At 37.2% G+C, this 18,603-nt stretch overlaps 1 protein-coding gene across 5 annotated transcripts in view; it reads left to right on the forward strand.

Annotated features, from left to right (window-relative positions):
- The window catches only part of LOC123517692 (dedicator of cytokinesis protein 9-like), a 159,282-nt gene that overhangs the window by 139,731 nt on the left and 948 nt on the right, over positions 1–18,603 (forward strand). For all 5 annotated transcript variants that reach the window (XM_045278044.1, XM_045278045.1, XM_045278047.1 and 2 more), the window contains 2 exons: positions 16,644–16,880; positions 18,274–18,603. The exon at positions 18,274–18,603 is cut by the window's right edge and continues 948 nt beyond it. In XM_045278044.1, the coding sequence (XP_045133979.1) occupies positions 16,644–16,880; positions 18,274–18,280 (244 nt within the window). In that variant the 3' untranslated portion in view covers positions 18,281–18,603. The remainder of the gene's footprint in view (positions 1–16,643; positions 16,881–18,273) is intronic.

Consider the following 18,603-nt stretch of genomic DNA (forward strand, 5'->3'; position numbering starts at 1 on the left):
CAAGGGTCAGTGCTTGGTCCCATCATGTTTTTGATTTATGTTAATGATATGCCAGTAGGAATTGACAGTTACATGAATATGTTTGGACGATACTAAAATTATGAGGAGAGTAAAGAATGTGGAAGATTGTAACAAGTTACAGGAAGATCTTGATAAAATATATGAGTGGAGTAAAGAGTGGCAGATGGAATTTAATATAGACAAGACCCATGTTATGAAAATGGAAGAAGTAGATACAGACCAAACAGGGATTACAGGCTGGGTGATGAGAAAATTAAAGAGACCAATGAGGAGAAAGACTTAGGAGTAACCGTGCAAAACACTTTGTCACCGGAGAAACACATTAACAAGATATTTGGAAAACATATAACATGCTTCAAAATATTGGCCTTGCATTCCACTACCTAGATGAAGGAATGATGAAGAAGATATTATGCACTTAATAAGACCCCAGTTAGAATATGCAGCTTGTCTGGTCACCACATATGAAGAAAAATGTGAAGAAGGTGAAAGGGTACAGAGGCTGGCAACAAGGATGGTACCAGGACTCAGGGAGTTAGACTATGAGGAAAGACTGAGGAAACTGGGGCTGACCACATTAGAAGAGAGAAGAACAAGGGGAGACATGATAACTATGTATAAATTGGTGAACAAGATTGACATATTGGACAGAGAGTTGATAAAAGTGACCACAAGTAATCATCTCCGAGGACATGGAAAAAAACTAATAAAAGACATCTGTCTAAATGACGTGAGAAAGTACAGTTTCCCGCATCGTAGTATTGATAAGTGGAGTAAACTGAGCAGTGATGTTGTTGACACAGTGTGTGTCAATCAGATGAAAGAGAGATATGACAGGAGTGGCCAAGGAGGCAGGACACAGAGAGCTTAGCTTGGACCCTGTAATACACAAATAGGTAAATAGGTAAATACACACACACACACACACACACACACACACACACACACACACTCCGTGCTCCGTGGAGAGCGGACGTGCCTCCTGCTCAGAGCGGCATCTAACTAACACTCCACACGCTAAGCAATGTGTTTGAGTGAGAATAGTTATTGCTATTGAGGGGCGACCAGAGCGAGTGAACGAGTGTACAGAGTGAACATAGCCTGGTGGCGTGTACATGGGAGTGATCGGAGGTGTGAGAACCTCCACACTCCAAACGACAGAGCGGGAACCACACAAAGGCCAGCCATAGCAGCCGCCAACGCATCCCACCACACACACGTAGCTATCAGGCCTGGAGTGACCACACACCCACATGCTCCCAGGAAGAGTAAAAAAAAATGGATAGACCGGTAAGAAATAAATTACCAAATTCAAAATATGTTGATGAGGCCCAGGGAGCAAAGCCGAAAGTGGCCAGTCAAAGCATGAGTCCATCTACAACAGGGGCAACATTGCAAGGTAGATTGGTAATGTTGGAGAAGAGATTTGAGGAGTTGGTGAAGGAATTAAAAGTTCAGAGGAGTGAGGAGGAGCAGGATAGAGAATTCCGCAAGGCTTTGAAGGAGAGTTAAGAGACTGGAGGAAAATGAAAAAAGTTTGGTGGATAAGAATGCACACTTGAGAGTGGAGGTTGAAAAATACAAGAGACGGTTGGAGGAGAAAATGGAGAGAGTAGTAAAGGAGAAAGATGACTTTAAGGAAATGATTAGTGAGCAGAATGAAAGGTTTGAAAGGGAATGGGAACTGAAGAAAACACAATGGACTGAGTCGAGGGAAGCAGAGATGGTTGGATTACAAGAAATAATTAAAGATCAGTTGAAGGAAGACAAAAAAGAAAGGTCCAAGGAACTGGTTAATGTAATGAAGAATAAGGAAACATTGATAAGGAAATAGCAGAAAAGAAGAGTGTGTTAATATTTGGGATGAAAGAACAAAATATAACATATAAGCCTAAGAGAATTAAGGAAGAATTAAAAACGGTAAGAGATCTGTTCAAAAATCTAAATGATGATGAAAAAAAAGACCTACAAGAAGAAGTGGAAGAGATCCATAGACTGGGTCCGTATAAGGAGGGAGTGAGCAGACCGATTAAAGTAGTACTGAAGTCACAACAATCTGGAGGATATCCTATATAGAACATCAAAGTTAAGAGATAGAAGGTTGTAAAGAGGTGTTTGTGAGAAAGAATAGAAATGAGGAAGAGAGGAGAAGATATAAGGAATTGGTGGAAGAGGTGAGAAGGAAAAATGATGAGCGGTCTGAGGAGGAAAGAGAAAAGTTTTTGGAGAGTTATAGGAGAGAGAGTCAGAAAGTGGTATGTGGAAAGAAAGAAACGGAGGAACCCCTAGAGGAGCAGTGGGTGGACCGTAATGTATACTAATATAGATGGGATACTGTCAAGTAGATTGGAATTGCAAGACTATATGATGGTGGAGAAGCCTGATATAGTGTGTTTGACTGAGACAAAATTGCATGAAAAACCAAAGATAAATTTGGATAATAAATATAATATATGGAGAAAGGATAGAGAGTAAAGGTGGAGGAGGAGTTATGATTATGACGAATAAATAAATAAATGTGGATAAGGTTTGGTATGGGAAGAACAATGCAGAAGTGATAAGCATAAGGATAAAAAGTGATGGAAAAGAATTAATAATCATGGTGACCTATGTACCTCCTAAAACAAATTCTTGGACATTAAGGAATACAACAATATGATCAAGGATACTTTACAGAGTTTGGAAAGTGTATTATCTGGAAAAGAAAGGTGATACTAGTAGGAGATTTTAATTGTAAGGAGGTGGATTGGGAAAATCTAGTAAGTGGTGTTGGAGAGGAAGCATGGGGAGAGATTTCTTAATCTAATGATGGAAAATATGATGGAACAGAGGGTGAAGGAAAATACTAGATATAGAGGAGATGATGAACTGGCTAGACTGGATTTGGTGTTAACAAGAGAAGTGTACCTATGTGGAGATATACAATACAAGTGTCCTTTGGGAAAGAGTGATCATGTGGTTATGGAAATGCAGATAGCAACAACACAGCAAAGGAAGGACGAGACATACAGGAGTGGTAGATTGAATTATAGAAAGATGGACACAGAAAGTTTGAAAAATTATTTCAGAAAATTAGATTGGGAGATGTTACAAATCAGAGAAGTGCAAAAGAAATATGAGATTTTATGAAATATTATAAAGAAGGAGTTATGAAATTTGTACCAAAGTATAAACCGAGAGAGGAAGGAAGAAAGGATTGGTTTAATGCAACTTGTGTTAAGGCTAAGGAAAAGAGAGATGTGGCTTGGAAAAGATGGAAAAAGAGCAGGAATATACTAAATAAGGAGAATTATAGAGTGGCAGAAATGAGTATGTGAGGGTAAGGAGGAGGAAGAAAGAAAATTTGAAAAGATATTGTAGACAAGAGTAAGGAACATCCAAAATTGTTTTACAGGTTCATAAATGGTAAACTTAAAAGAGAGAGTCCATTGAAAGATTAAAAGGAGAGCAAGGGATAGTAGATGACCCTAAGAATATAGCGGAATTGCTAAATAATAGGTTTCAGCAAGTATTTACTGAAGAAACAATGTTTGTAAAGCCTCAGAATGTACAAGGAAATGTGCACATGGATGACATTAAGATACCTAAAAAGGAGTTATATAAAATGTTGGAGGAACTTAAAGATGATAAAGCGATGGGACCAGATGAAGTTTCAGGAAAATTATTGAAGGAGTGTAGAGAAGAATTGATTGATCCATTATATGATATTATAAATGGTGCCCATTTATAAGGGAGGCAGTAAGGAAGAGCCTCTTAACTATAGACCTGTGTCTCTAACAAGTGTGGTCGGTAAGATTTGTGAGAGGGTGATAAAGAAATATTGGATACGGTTCCTGGAGGATCATAAGTTATTATCGGATCATCAATTTGGCTTCAGGAAAGGGAGGTCATGTGTAACAAATCTACTGAGCTTTTATTCAAGAGTGGTTGACAAAATACAAGAGAGAGAGGGATGGATGGACTGTGTATATTTGGATTTAAAGAAAGCTTTTGACAAGGTACCTCACATGAGACTGTTATGGAAATTAGAGATTTATGGAGGACTGAAAGGAAAAGTGTTAAAGTGGATGGAAAACTACTTGAGATGGAGGAGATGAGAACGGTAATAAGGGATGCAAAGTCGGACTGGTTGGTGGTGGAGAGTGGAGTCCCACAAGGCTCAGTGCTGGCACCAATACTTTTCCTTGTATATATTAATGACATGCCAGAGGAGTAAACAGTTATATTAATTTGTTTGTGGATGATGCGAAGTTGTGTAGGTGTGTGAAGAGTGAAGAAGATTGTGAAATTTTACAGGCAGATCTGGATAAGATTTGGGAGTGGAGCAAGAGGTGGCAAATGGAATTTAATCTGAGCAAAAGTCATGTGATGGAGATGGGGAAGAGTGGAAGACGGCCAAGAGGGTCATATAAGATGGGTGAAGAAGTAGTGTTGAAAAAGGTGGAAAAGGAAAAGGATTTGGGAGTGATAATACAAGACCATGGGCAGTTTGAGGCTCATATTGATAAGATGTTTGGAGAAACGTATAATTTGATAAAAATATTGGATTAGCCTTCCATTATATGGATAAAGATATGATGAAGAAATTAATTAGTATGGTAATTAGACCAAGATTGGAATATGCTGGAGTGGTTTGGTCCCCTTATAAAAGAAGCATATAAGGAAGTTGGAGAGATTGCAGAGAATGGCAACAAAAATGGTTCGGAATTGGCAGAAATGACCTATGAGGAGAGATTAAAAGAAATGAATTTGCTTACCTTGGAACAAAGAAGAGAAAAGGAGATTTAATACAGGTTTATAAACTGTTGAATGGACTGGATGAAGTGGATAATGAGCAAATGATGTTGAGAGAGGAAAACTTAAATAGAACTACAAGATCGCATAGTAAAAAGATAGCCAAGGAATATGCTTGAAGGATGTGAAGAAATATAGTTTCCCACAAAGATGTGTGGAGGTGTGGAATGGTTTGAGTGAGGAGGTGGTGTCAGCGAGGAGTGTGCATAGTTTTAAAGGAAAGTTGGATGTGTGTAGATATGGAGACAGGGCCACACGAGTATGATACCCAGGCCCTGTAAAATTACAACTAGGTGAATACACACACACACACACACACACACACACACACACACACACACACACACACACACACACACACACACACACACACTTTGTCACCAGAGAAACACATTAACAAGATTTTTTTGTAAACATATAACATGCTTCAAAATATTGGCCTTGCATTCCACTACCTAGATGAAGGAATGATGAAGAAGATATTATGTACCTTAATAAGACCCCAGCTAGAATATGCAGCATGTGTCTGGTCACCACATATGAAGAAAAATGTGAAGAAGTTAGAAAGGGTACAAAGGCTGGCAACAAGGATGGTACCAGGACTCAGGGAGTTAGACTATGAGGAATGACTGAGGAAGCTGGGGCTGACCACATTAGAAGAGAGAAGAACAAGAGGAGACATGATAACTATGTGTAAATTGGTGAACAAGATTGACATACTGGATAAAGGTGACCACAAGTAATCATCTCCGAGGACATGGAAAAAAGCTAATAAAGGACATCTGTCTAAAGGACGTGAGAAAATACAGTTTCCCGCATCGTAGCATTGATAAGTGGAATAAACTGAGCAGTCATGTCATTGACTCGGTGTGTGTCAATCAGATGAAAGAGAGATATGACAGGAATAGACAAGGAGACTGGACACAGAGAGCTTAGCTCAGGCCCTGTAATACACAAATAGGTAAATACAAATAGGTAAATACACACAGAATTTAAATACCCAACTGCAAGAGGAAAATGATAATTTGAAGAAACAGCTCAGGAGTGAGATGAAGGAGGTGAAAAAGCACAATGATAAGGTTCAGTAGTCAGTTAAGGTGGTTGAGGAGAAATAGTCTGTGTGGATAAAGCAGAGGGAAGGAAATGAAGAATCCTTAAGGAAAATCATAGAGGAACAGCAGAAAGAGAAGCAAGGAATTACAGATAAGGTAATCAGTGTAATTAAGGAAAAGAAGAAACTGGTAAGGGACACGGTGGATAAGGTAAAATGTGTGGCGGTGTTTGGGGTAAGGGAAGAGAAGATAGTCAATAGACCTGAGAGAGAAGCAATGGAAAAGGAGAAAATTAACAATATATTAATGATAGTTGCAGAGGAGGGAAATCAGGTAATAAATTTGGTGGAGGAATTCCATAGAATTGGGAAATTTGAGGAACAGAAGGAAAGACACTTAAAAATAAAGTTTGCAACTCAAATACAAGCAGAAGTATTGAATGGGTCATGGAAGTTAGCTGGAAATGATGAATAAAAAAATGTATGGATCAATAAAAATTTGGATGAGGAGGAGAGAACTAGAGTAAAGGAATTGATCACAGAGGCTAAGCAAAAAAACGATATGAGGATGAAAGAAGAAAAGGAGCAGTTTTACTGGAGAGTCAGGGACCTAAGGTTGAGAAAGAAATTTATCAGGAGGTAAGCAAAATTTGTTATACTAATGTTAATGGATTGATGTCAAAAATGTTAGAGATTGAGGAGTTCCTAGCTAGAGTTAAGCCTAATATGTTAGTAATGTGTGAAACAAAGTGGAAGGATGAATGGAAAATACCAGACGTTGGAAATGGATATTATGATATATGGTTGAAAAACAGATGTGGTAAGGGAGGAGGTGGAGTGATGATATTAACAAGGAAAAGTGTTAGAGTGGACAAGGTGGAAACAAGTAAAAACAATTCTGAGATTGTGCAGGTTGAAGTGAAAAATGGAAATGGAAAGTCAATGATATATGCACCACTTACAAATGCATGGACAAGAAATGAGCATGAGGCTTTGTTGGGACATACAATAAATGAGATGGAAAGGATTGTATCACAAGACAAGGATGTATTAGTCATTGGAGATTTTAAATGCAAAAAAATCTATTGGGAAGAAGGAACTTTTGAAGGAGGAGAGAATTCATGGAGCAATAAACTGATGAATTGGGCTGTTGATAATCTAATGACACAATGGATTGACTGTGAAACTAGAATTAGTGGGAAGGATAAACCATCCAGATTGGACTTGTTGTTCACCAGTGACGAAGAGATCATAGAAAAAATTAATTATGAATGCCCATTAGGAAAAAGCGATCACATACTAGTTGAAACTTAAGTACAGAAATATTAAAATAGATGAGGGGTACAAAATAGAAAGATATAGACATAATAAAGCAAATTTTGAAGAAATAAGGAGATACAGTATTTTGAGGCTGTGAGCTGGAAATGTTTTGAAGATGAAAAGGATTTGCAAAAGAAATGGAACAAGTTTATCAAGATATATAATACTGCAGTGGAGAAGTATGTACTGAAGGGAAGAGTAAACTGTAAGAAAAGAGGAGGAGGAGGACAATGCTATATGTGAAAGGGCTAGACAATGCAAGACAAATGCATGGAATAGATGGAGGAAAATGCAAACGCAAAGTAGATGGAAAGATTATGTTGATGCTAGAAATGATTGTGTGAGAATTATGAGGGTTGAAAAATAGAACTATGAGAAGGATATAATGGATAAATGTAAAAGTAACCCAAAACTGTTTTATAGACATATAAATGGAAAAATGAAGAAACGAGAAGGTATAACTGGCCTGAGGGTTGATGGAAAACTATATGAAGAAGTACAAGAAATGACTGAGGTGATGAATGAAAGGTTTCAAACAGTCTTTACTAAAGAAGGAGATTTTGACTTAGCAGATAATAAATTGGATGGATACAAATTTATTGGAGTAGAGGTAAATCAGGAGGATGTTATGAGACTGATGGAGAATCTAGATGTAAATAAGGCACCTGGTCTAGATGGAATTTCAAATTAGATACTGAAAGAATGAAGGGAACAGTTGGCAGAGAAGATTCATAGCCTGGTGAAGGCATCGTTGTTGCAAAGGAAAGTACTGAAGGACTGGAAAAGAGCAAACATTGTACCTATATATAAAGGTGGTAGTAGGGAAGACCCTTTGAATTATAGACCAGTATCACTGACAAGTGTAGTGGGGAAGCTATGTGAGAAAATTATTAAAGACGTCTAGATGGAACACCTAGAAAGCAGCAATATGCTGACAAACTGTCAGTTTGGTTTCAGAAGAGGAGGGTCATGCTCCTCAAATTTGTTGTCGTTTTATTCAAAAGTAATAGATGCTGTACAGGAAAGGGATGGTTCGGTAGACAGTGTCTACCTAAATTTAAAAAAAGCTTTTGACAAGGTACCACACAAGAGGTTATTATGGAAGATTAAGAACAATGGAATGGAATTGGAATGGATGAAGGATTACCTTAGTGAGAGAGAAATGAGAACAGTGATAAGAAATAGTAGGTCTTCTTGGCTAAAGGTCACTAGTGGAGTACCTCAAGGGTCGGTGTTGGGACCAGTCATGTTCGGCATCTATGTGAATGACCTACCTGAAGGAAATGAGAGTCATATCAATTTGTTTGTGGATGATGCCAAGATAATGAGGAGAGTGAAAAATGTAAATGACTGTATGAAACTGCAAGAGGACCTTGATAAAACTGGTAGATGGAGTAGAGCTTGGCAAATGGAATTCAATCTGAATAAGTGTAAAGTCATGGAATTTGGAAAAAGTAAATGGAGAGTACACGGGAATTACAAAATGGAAAATTTTAGTTTGGAAAGGTCTAAAGAGGAAGTGGATTTAGGGGTGACAATTACAGAAGGCTTAGCCCCAGACAGGCATATAAGTAAAATCACGGGAGAAGTAACAAATCTGCTAAGGAGAATTAAAATAGTCTTATATTTGGATGCTGATATGATGAAAAAGTTAATTAGTTCTATGATAAGACCAAGACTGGAGTATGCAGCGATCGTGTGGTCCCCTCACACTAAGAAGAATATTAGAAAATTGGAGAGGGTGCAAAGGGCAGCCACAAAGTTAGTACCGGAACTGAAGGATTTGACTTACGAGGAGCGGTTTAGAAAACTGGAAATTCCAACACTTGAAAGTAGGAGAGAAAGGGGAGACTTGATAGGTATTTATAGAATGGTGAATAACCTGGATAAAGTGGATGGAGACTTTTTAAGCCTGGAAACAAGAGCTACAAGGGGACATGGGAAGAAATTGAAGAAGGTGCAGTGTATAAGAGACATTAAGAAGTACAGTTTCCCTCATAGAGCTGTGGACACCTGGAATGGATTAGATATAGACATCATAAATGCAGTCAGTGTTCACAGTTTCAAAGCTGAGCTGGATGAAACAAGGTATAAAGACGGGTCAATATGAGCTTGCTCCCCTCCCGTAAACTACAACTAGGTAAATACAACTAGGTAAATACACACACACGGAGTGCCATAAGGGTCAGTGTTAGCCCCCATTATGTTTCAGGTTTATGTAAATGACATTCACATTGGAATAAACAAGTATATGAATTATTTGCGGATGATACAAAGTTGCTAAGAGTTATCAAAACCAGAGAGGACTGTCTGCTGTTGCAGGAAAATTTAAACAAGATCTGTGAGTGGAGCAGGAAGTGGAAATTGGAGTTTAATGCCAAGAAATGTCACATAATGGAACTAGGAAAGAGTAAGAGAAGACCGATATGGAACTATTTGATAGGACAGGAACAAATAATGAAGACTAAAGAGGAAAAGATCTTGGAGTGATCATATAAGAAAATCTGAGCCCTGATAAACATATAAGCAAGATATTTGGACTATCATATAAAATGTTGACTAATATAAGAGTGGCTTTTCATTACATGAATAAAGATATGATGGAAAAAATCATCACAAGCATGATACAACCAAGGCTGGAATATACAACAGTGGTATGGTCTCCAAGCTCTAAAAAGGATATAAGAAAATTGGAAAGGATAAAGAAGATTGCTACAAAGATAGTGCTGGAATTAAAGGACCTCACATATGAAGAACAACTGAAGGAAATGGGACTGCCAACCTTACAAGATAGAAGAGAATGCGGGGACCTAATAACAATGTACAGACAACCCCCACTTAACAAAGGGATTATGTTCCTAAAAAACCCTTCATTAAGCGAAATTTCGTTAAGCGAACCGATTATAACAAGTTTAACCTCTGACTTGAACTTCCATTGAGAGTAAACAAAGCGAGAGTGCATCATAGTACAGTGAAAGGTTTAATGAAAGTAAAAATGATGAAGTTAAACATTTAGGCAGTTTAATTTAAGTCATTATAATGTACACTAATGTATGTATGTACGTAACTTTATAATGTTGATGATCTTGAATTTATGAAGGGAGGGAGAGTGGAACGGAAAAGACACTAACTGGCAACCTTTTGAATGTAAACAAAGAGTGCATCATTGTATCACATACAAAACTTATGTACCACATTTCCACAAGACTTTCCATTGTAGAGTCACGAGTTCAGGTGGTTCTTTTAGCTTGCAAGGAAGATACAGTCTCACCAGCTTTCTTAATAGAGTCTGCTGACTTGAAAATAGTAGAGACAGTAGATGGAGTCAAGATGGTGGCGAGCAATGCTATTAGTTTTCTCGCCTCTCGTGTCTGTGAATAATATCCAGCTTCACTTCGAAAGTAAAAGACTTCCTGGTCTTCTTAGCAACACTAGGCGACATTGCAGGGCGTTTTGGTAGTAAGTTGGTGCGAGGGAAGATGAGCTGCTGCTGACACTGTTATTGTTTTGAACAGGGGGAATGAGTGGTGCGCATGTTGTCCACGAGAGGCGCTGGTGTATTTAAAAGCCTGTCGGCTTGCGTGAGATGGGGGGGGGTTTCAAACTTGTAAAAAATTACCTGGATAAAACTTCATTAAAGCGAGTTTTGTATTTGTTAAACGAGCAGATGGTAGTAAAATGAAACCTTCGTTGTAGTGAAATTTCATTGTTTGAACCTTCGTTAAGCGGGGGTTGCCTGTATAAGATACAGTATCCGCAAAAAGTATAGAGCGCTCCCCATTGAAATTGATGCTAAAAAGCACTCTGAACTTGTTGCGTTTTCCGCCGCTGTCAGGCATATGGTAATTATAATTTCACATTTGCCAACTCAGCTGGCTATCTGGCAGCACACTGAGCTTGTGTTTTCCCGCCTCAGTGCTCATTGAGCTCTTATGGAGGGAGTTTATGTTACATTTTCCTCCTGCCTTCTACCCCCTATTTTCGTTGTTACGCTTTGTGGCGCTGCAGTTTTAGGAGACATTCATCCTGATGGCTCCTACTAACCTTAGTGGAGAGGAAAGGCTCGTATTTTGGCCTGGAAGACTGAAAATGTGTCGACGAAAGAAATTTCAAAACGTATAGGGCGGGGTGAGAGCACCATCCGACGTTTGATCGCTACCTCTCGTGGTCTCCCACCCAATGTCGTACCACCTCGAAAACCTGTCCTGGGAAGGCCTAGAAAGACCTCTAAGTGTATTGACAACATCCTACGATGTGAAACACTCAATAATCCAGAGATTACAGCAGGTGAACTCAAAAGAAGCCATCCGACTTTGCTGTAAGGAGTGTCAGAACGAACCATACAACATCGGTTGCAGAAGGAGCTTGGCCTACCCACGTACAAGCCTGCTGCCAAACCACTCCTCACACCATCAATGGTGAAGAAAAAATGTACAAGATAGGATAGAGGACAGAGTAGAGATTGGATTGGGTGAAAACTAGTTGAAGGAATTACAAAATACATGGAGACAAGAACAGGAAAAGAAAAAAGTTAAATTTTCAGAGGTAGTAAAGAGACAAATTCAGGAAAAAACAAAAGATGCTGTAATACAAGTAATTAAGGAGAAGGAAGATCTAGTGCATGATACAGTGGATAAAAGGAAATGTTTTGTGGTTTTTGGGATGAAGAAAAAAAATCTAAACAAGTTCATAAGAGAGCATGAGGAGAGAGAATTGGCCAAAACTATTATCAAACAGGTCCAAGACAGCACAAAGGAGCTGGACCAGGAGGTGGAGGAAGTGATTAGGTTGGGAAGATATAGTGAAGGGGGTAGAAGACCAATGAAAGTGAGAATGAGATCCCAAGTGGGAATGGAAGAAATTATGACTAGGAAAGAGAAGCTGGCTGATGATACTGAACACAAAGATATATGGATAAAAAGAGATGAACCTAGAGGAGAGGGAAAAAGTGAAAGTGCTAAAAAATGAAGCTAAGGAAAAAAACAGGAAAGGGATGGAAATCGAGAAAAAAAAATTCTACTGGAGGATTCTAGATTTAAGACATAAGAAGTGGTATATAAGGAAGAAGGAGGGGGTCGTGGAGGAGGCAAGAAATTAAGAGTGATTTATACTAATATAGATGGGTTATTATCCAGTATGTTGGACATTAGAGATTATTTGAAAGAAAAAAATCCAGATGTAATGTGCATTGTTGAAACAAAACTTAGAGTGGAGATCTATGTTAACTTTAAAGAGGAGGGATATGATAGCTGGAGAAGAGACAGGAAGGGTAAAGAGGGAGGAGGATTGCTAATAATGGTTCGTGATAATATATGTGTGGAGGATAGAAATTAATGGAAATAGAATTAATTTGTTCTTGTGATATGAATTTACCCCCAAAAAAATTAACATGCTTTGAATACCAACCAAATATAGATTTAATATAAGATAAATACAATGTTTATTGTATGCATGATATAAATTAACTATATTGCCCAAAATAACAACTTAACCTGCAAAACTCGGGACACATCAATAGATGTTCATCACGCAAGACTCGAGGCACGGCTATATTTTGGCTATTTTCTTCCCGTTTTCTTCGCTTGTGAACTGGCAACGCTCGTCAGGAGTAAACATATGCTCTACGTCACTGTGTCACCAACGATGGATGGTGGGAGCAACTGATTTCACTGTGTCTGATTCCGCCACCTCTCCCGCGCACCTTACTTCTATACCTCAGGTCTCTCGCCATGTTACAGGGAGACAACTTTTGAATGAGAGTGGTATCAGAACAAGAGAGAAAGAGAGAGGATACAAGGGGCCCGTTTTTTATCGCTCTAGCCAAGGCCGCTGAACCCGATCAGACGCAAGGCCACGTAAACTGATGATACTAGCTCATTCAACCTGTGATATTTTGGTAACCATGACATCTAGAGACTTCAGGTTTTTTGCATTGCAAAGAGGAAGAGTTGCTTGTGGGCATAACACTATTTGTACTCTCTCATTTATTGAATTTCTAAATGTAATCAGTATGTGAATACAGGCTATTTTGTGTGTTTCTCGCCAAACTTTTACTTTTGGGACTCATGATCTTCAGTTCACAAAACTTAAGAAAAAATACACACTGCCGAGGAGCACAGACACATACATGCACAAAGGATGAACAATGATACACAACGTGGGTGGACGCGGGTAGCTGAGCGATCACTGCGTCACCTACCGATGGCTATTCGTATCTTAAAAATATCTTGGTATTTCAAGGCGTAAATTTTATGAAATTTTTTGTCGTATATAAAAAAAAATCGTATGTTGGGGCGATCATATCTCGAGGTATTACTGTACAATGGACTAGTGGGTGGAGGAGTCAACAAGGTACAGGGGGCAAGAAGAACCATGGTTACTTGACCTAGTATTCACAAAGAAACCAGAGTCCCCTCCCAGCATACAATACCTCAGTCCAATGGGAAGAAGTGATCAAATGACATTAGAGCTGGAAATACAGGAGGAAGATGGGATAAGTTACAGAGACGACTACAAAAAAGAGAGATTAAATTATACAAGAGCAGATTTTGAAAAATTAAGGAACTCTTTTGCTGACATTTAATGGAGAAACATTATGTACGAAAGGACAATACAAGGAAAATATGAAATATTCTTACAGAAATATAATGAAGGAGTAAAGAAATACGTGCCTTTTTATAGAGTTAAGAAAAAAATTAACTCTTGGTACAATGCTAGATGCACAGACGTGAAAAAGGCAAAAGATAAAGCTTGGAAGAAACTCATAAAGCAGAGAAATGACAATAACAGACAGCAGTATAAAGATGCAAGAAATGAATATATTAAGAGTAAAGAGAGAGGAAGAAAGAAACTTTGAGAAAGATGTGGTGAGTAAAAGCAAAGACGAACCCAAGCTTTTCTACAAATTCATAAATGACAATGAAAAACAAGGAAACAATAGTAAAAATAATTAAAGAAGGGAAGACATACCAAACAGAGAAAAAAATGTGTGAAATTATGAATGAGAGCTTGAAAATTATGTTCACTGCAGAAGATGATTTCCCAGAACCTAATAGGACATTGCATTGCTAAGGATTACAGGAAATCACAGTGCACAAAAAAGATATTAGATGATTATTGGATAATTTGGATGTCAAAAAAGCAATGGGGCCGGATGGTGTTTCAGGCTGGGTGCTAAAAGATGATCTGAATATGAGGAATAAGAAAACAATAGAAAAAATAATTAAAGGAGGAAAGACAAACCAAACAACAAAGGAAATGAGTGAAATAATGAATAAGAGCTTCAAAACTGTGTTCACTGAGGAAGAAGAATTTGCAGAACCAAATAGGACATTGCATTGCTGAGGATTGCAGGAAATCAGAGTGGAAAAAGAAGATACCGGAAGACTACTAGATAATTTGGATGTCAGAAAAGTGATGGGGCTGGATGGCGTATCAGGCTGGGCACTAAAATAATGTAAAGAGCAACTGTTAGATCCAATTTGGGAAATGATTACAAGATCATTAAAAGAAGGGAGAATACCACTAGAGTGGAAGAGAGCTAACATAATCCTAATATTCAAAGGAGGAAAGTCAACTGAGTCATTAAATTACAGAATGGTGTCACTTAAAAGTGTTCTGGGGAAGATATGTGAAATTGTTATCAAAGGAAAATGAGTTAAATATCTGGAAGAAGAATAGGTTATATTGAACAGACAATTTGGGTTTAGGACAGGACAGTCATATGTGTCAAACCTATTAAGTTTCTACTCAAGAGTAATAGAAGAACTGCAGAGCAGAGATGGATGGGTGGACACGGTATACCGGGACATAAAAAAGGCTTTTGATAAAATCCCTCATGGCAGAACACTTTGGAAGTTAAAGAGCATATGAGGACTGAGAGGAATTTTGCTAGATTGGATAAGGGATTACTTGAAGGACAGAGAGATGAGAACCATGATCAGAGATACATACTCATCTTGGGTTAAAGTAACAGGGTTCAGTGTTAGCCCCATTATGTTCCAGATATATGTAAATGACATGCAAAATGCGATAAACAGTTATATCAATTTGTTGATGATGCAAAATTGCAAAGAGTAATCAAAACCTGAGAGGACTGTTTGCTGCTGCAGGAAGATATAAACAAAATCTACAAGTGGAGTAAGAAGTGGAAATTAGAGTTCAATGCCAAAGAAATGTCATGTAATGGAATTGGGAAAGAGTAAGATAAGACCAGTATGGAACTATCTGATGGGAGAGGAACAAATAATGAAGACTAAAGAAGAAAAAGATCTGGGAGTTATTACACAGGAAAATCTGAACCCCGAAAAACACATAAGTAAGATAATTGGATTAGCATGTAAAATATTGCCATTTCAGTTCTTGGACCAAGATATGATGAAAAAAAAATTTACAAGCATGATACGTCCAAAGCTGGAATATGCAGCATTGGTGTGGTCACCGGGCTCTAAAAAAAAGATATAAAAAGATTAGAACAGATCCAGAAGATAGCTACAAGGATGGTGCTGGAACTAAAGGACTTAACATATGAAGAAAGGCTGAAGGAAATGGGACTGCCAACCTTATAAGATAGAAGAGAACAAGGAGACCTAATAACAATGCATAGAATAATAAATGGCATTGAAAAAATAGACAAGGAGGACCCAGTGCTGGTGACAGAAGAAGGTAGAAGAACAAGAGGAAATATGAAGAAGATTAAGATGAGACAGTGTGTGAAGGATATTGGAAAATACAGTTTTCTAGGTAGAACATTGTAGAAATGGAATGCATTGGGTGATGAAGTTGGTACAGCATATAATGTTCATAACTTTAAAGAAAAATTGGATAAATGGAGACATGGAGACAGGACACTATGAGCCCCGCTCAAACCCTGTACAATATTATTAGTTAAATACACACACACACACACACACACACACACACACACACACACACACACACACACACACACACACACACACACACACACACACACACATCCCTGTTGCATTAGAATAGGATTATTCTTTGGCACTTTTAAAAATACCACACTACATACTCCTATAAATAAAATCTAGTTGTAAATTTTTCCTTAACTCACATAAAGCATATGACTTATGTTGTGTCAATCATTTGAACAGAAATCTACAATACTTACCTTATATCTATCCTACATACATTTTGATTGAAACTTACACTCACTTTTTGTTTTGCTTTGATACATGCATATATTAGCATCTCCATTGATTGCTTTAACTTTCAGCTACTTTGTACGTCATCTTGCATTATGCCTCTTATAATCATAGCTACTCAGCCATTTTATTTGTCTTGTTAATGGCTTTCAGACTATAAACTTAATGTATTTAAAGTGTCTTATGCTTTCTCCCTAATTAATTTTTCTCTTTATGGGAGAAACATAATTTTGGAATGTTTTGTGTTTTTTTCTAATACATATGCATATTTTTCTTATATTTAACAGAGAGTTTGTGTGCATATCCAAGGAAGCATTAGACTTGAACAGTCTAGTTATAAGCAGTGATCAGTATGAATATCAAATGGCCTTGGAGAGCAATTTCTCAGAGTTGCTACAGTCCCTATCTTCCATCCTGAATGAGCCTCTTTTAGCAGCTCAGGTGGCTGTTGACAGTGTACTGAAGAGGTCATCTCAACACTACTTGAGCATGATTAGCTCTCCTGGGGGTGCCAGTAGTAGTGCGTAAGTTCTATTTCTAACTTGAAATACTAATATTTAGACATTATAGAAATGTTTAACTATTGCCTTCTAGGTTCTTGGCATTTACCTAGCCTGCTTCACAGGGAAAATTTAATGATTGATAATGAACCTATTAAGAATCTGTTGTCATTCAAGTTAAAAGGAAATCAGATTATAGGAATATTGCACAACTATGGCATAGAAAATAAGGTTTATAGCTTGATTTTTTTTGGAGTGTGTTTTCATTAAGATATAATTCATGGTTGGTTTCAGTGAAGGATACAAATTCAATTTTGTGCCATTGTAAGAATATTGCTGTGTAAATTGAAATTACTAATAAGTAGCAGAGTTTTCGTAGTAGATTATTGTTGATTTTGAAATTTTATTTTATTTTATGTGTGTGTGTGTGTGTGTGTGTGTGTGTGTGTGTGTGTGTGTGTGTGTGTGTAAAATTGAATTAATGTGATTTATTTAAATAAGAACAAAATTATAAGAACCATGATAAGCATCATCATGTATTTCTCGAGATATTTCAACATGAGCACATAGCATATAAAGAAATACAAGATGGTGCACGTTACAGCTCACAATTCAGATCTTACTAAAAACAAGACAACCAAGAATGTTCCCATTAATTTTAAAAGTTGAATGTCATTAATGATTTTATGATCATTAGTTGAATGAAAATTCTCATATTTGGAATTGTATAGTATGTTTTATTTATTATTTAATAATTTTTGTTTGGAAGAAAATCAGTAAAATAAAATTTTATAATTTGATGGGTTTTAGCCAAAAGTTAAATAATGGCTTGGTTTCAAGAGAATATATTTAATATATGCTAACAGTCATTATGTTAATGCAGACCAGTATGCCATAAATGTCTTCACTCAAAGTTTTGCCAGTGACAAGCTGCCTCATTTTTGCATTATTGTTCTTCATACCACACTTAGCATAGGAATTTTACCACTTGAGAACACATGAACAACATAACATTATTATTATATTTTCCTTATATGATTATTACTTTGCACTGAGAAACCACATTTAAACACTGCAGACATTGTGCTCCTCCCACATCAGTAATTGGCTGAATCTTACTGTAAAATTGGGGATATGAATACTGTTTTATTAAGTATTTGTACTGAAATCATTAGATGCAGACATGAATATTAAGTACTGTGATCTAAGTAATGGACAGTAGTACTATGCTGATCATTAATTGAGGTCCAATAATTTAAATAGTATTCAGAATGAGGCAATGCATCTTTGTGCATTTCTGAGTCTAAAGATACCAATAGGCTTTCAGTTATTCTCCACACGAATCATTATTGTATATGTAATAATAGAGAATTATAGAAACATTTTTTGTAATTACTTGAATTCAATATAACTGCAGGGTTTGAATGGAGAAATGAGGAACAGGAGCTGTGCTGTCTGTTACAGCTCCCTCTGCCAGCCACCAGCATCTTTCCAAGCTACAATAACATTTAGTTTATTTATGTCTTGCAGACTAGAGGCATATGTAGCCTGTGATAAAGCCTTGAGAAATTTGAAATATTATTATTTATTTGATCATTTTCATTCATTTGTCTTATTTTTCTATATCTTATTATAAAGTGTGGTGCTATCAGTTATTTGACTATCTTACTTGGAATTTATGGTTTTTAGAATATATTATTTTGAAATATCTGTAGATAGCCAGTGGACAATAAACTAAACATTTGTA

This window comes from Portunus trituberculatus, chromosome 42, assembly GCF_017591435.1.
Source record: "Portunus trituberculatus isolate SZX2019 chromosome 42, ASM1759143v1, whole genome shotgun sequence".
Classification (NCBI taxonomy): Eukaryota; Metazoa; Arthropoda; class Malacostraca; order Decapoda; family Portunidae; genus Portunus; species Portunus trituberculatus.